This window comes from Olea europaea, unplaced genomic scaffold (assembly GCF_002742605.1).
Source record: "Olea europaea var. sylvestris unplaced genomic scaffold, O_europaea_v1 scaffold5938, whole genome shotgun sequence".
In the NCBI taxonomy this organism is placed as follows: Eukaryota; Viridiplantae; Streptophyta; class Magnoliopsida; order Lamiales; family Oleaceae; genus Olea; species Olea europaea.
The window spans coordinates 11,513-12,661 of record NW_019264282.1 but is presented as its reverse complement, the minus strand read 5'-3'; the positions used below and the strand labels follow the sequence as shown (position 1 = coordinate 12,661).

The following is a 1,149-nucleotide window of genomic DNA, read 5'->3' as shown; positions in this document are numbered from 1 at the left end:
AATATTGTGCAACTCATGGGGGCTTATGAGGATAAACATTCTGTGCATTTGGTGATGGAATTGTGTGCAGGAGGAGAGCTTTTTGATAGGATAATTGCAAAGGGGCATTACACAGAACGTGCTGCAGCATCTTTGCTTAGAATAATTGTACAGATTGTTCATACATGCCATTCAATGGGGGTTATTCATAGGGATTTGAAGCCAGAGAATTTCCTTCTCCTGAATAAAGATGAAAACGCACCTTTGAAGGCAACAGATTTTGGGCTCTCTGTGTTCTATAAAGAAGGTTACTATTGGCAGATTCTTTTTAATTTTTCTTTTCTTGGTTTACCATGGCATTTTTGCATATATACATGTCAAAAGTGCATCATTCATCGATGCTCGTAAAGAACAAATAGAAGAGCAAATTTTGCATCCAACTAAGCATGTCATAATAGTTTAAACTTTTAGATGAGGAAATTCGACACGGTTTGTACACTTATTGCAGGAGAAGTATTTAAAGATATTGTGGGCAGTGCATACTATATTGCTCCTGAAGTGTTGAAAAGAAGATATGGACCAGAAGTTGATATTTGGAGCATTGGGGTCATGTTGTACATTCTACTCTGTGGAGTCCCTCCTTTCTGGGCAGGTATTTCATTTCTCTCCCATGTGATGGTATTGTTGAAGTAGAAAAAAATTGAAATAAGTGGAGAAATTGTGGTGCAGAATCTGAGAATGGGATATTCAATGCAATTTTACGTGGACACGTTGATTTTACCAGTGACCCTTGGCCTTCTATTTCAAATGGGGCAAAGGATCTTATAAGGAAGATGTTGAATTCAGACTCCAAGCAAAGGCTTACAGCATATCAAGTTCTAGGTATCAATTTAAATGTTTAATCATGTTATTGCCAGACTCATGTTATTGCCAGACTTCCTCAATTAGAAAGATTGGAGAAAATATTCAACGTCATTTTAATCAAATCACTCCTGTCAACTTTGTTAGTATGTCACATAGAAAGTGACATGGTTATCGACATGAGATAAATAATCGGATCTGGACACAAATTATTAGCTTCCATGTCAGTATTTTCATGTGACATACTAACAATCTTTGACAAAGTAACTTGATCGCATTAAAATGTTCCGATTCAAGTATATTTTTACG

General features: G+C 36.3%; 1 protein-coding gene across 1 annotated transcript; it reads left to right on the top strand.

Annotated features, from left to right (window-relative positions):
* Nucleotides 1–6: 6 nt before the first annotated feature.
* Nucleotides 7–881, top strand: LOC111389470 (calcium-dependent protein kinase 17-like). Its single transcript, XM_023014387.1, has 3 exons — nt 7–286; nt 488–631; nt 709–881. Exons 1-3 carry the CDS (start codon nt 16–18, stop codon nt 879–881), a joined length of 588 nt encoding a protein of 195 aa, XP_022870155.1. The 5' UTR covers nt 7–15.
* Nucleotides 882–1,149: the final 268 nt, after the last annotated feature.

What these genes read in the sequence shown, in the direction of transcription:
- LOC111389470 (XM_023014387.1), top strand. Translation starts at nt 16, where the DNA reads ATGGGGGCTTATGAGGATAAACATTCTGTGCATTTGGTGATGGAATTG. An exon ending in CTCTGTGTTCTATAAAGAAG is followed by an intron (nt 287 to 487) that starts GTTACTATTGGC and finishes CACTTATTGCAG; the next exon opens with GAGAAGTATTTAAAGATATT. An exon ending in AGTCCCTCCTTTCTGGGCAG is followed by an intron (nt 632 to 708) that starts GTATTTCATTTC and finishes ATTGTGGTGCAG; the next exon opens with AATCTGAGAATGGGATATTC.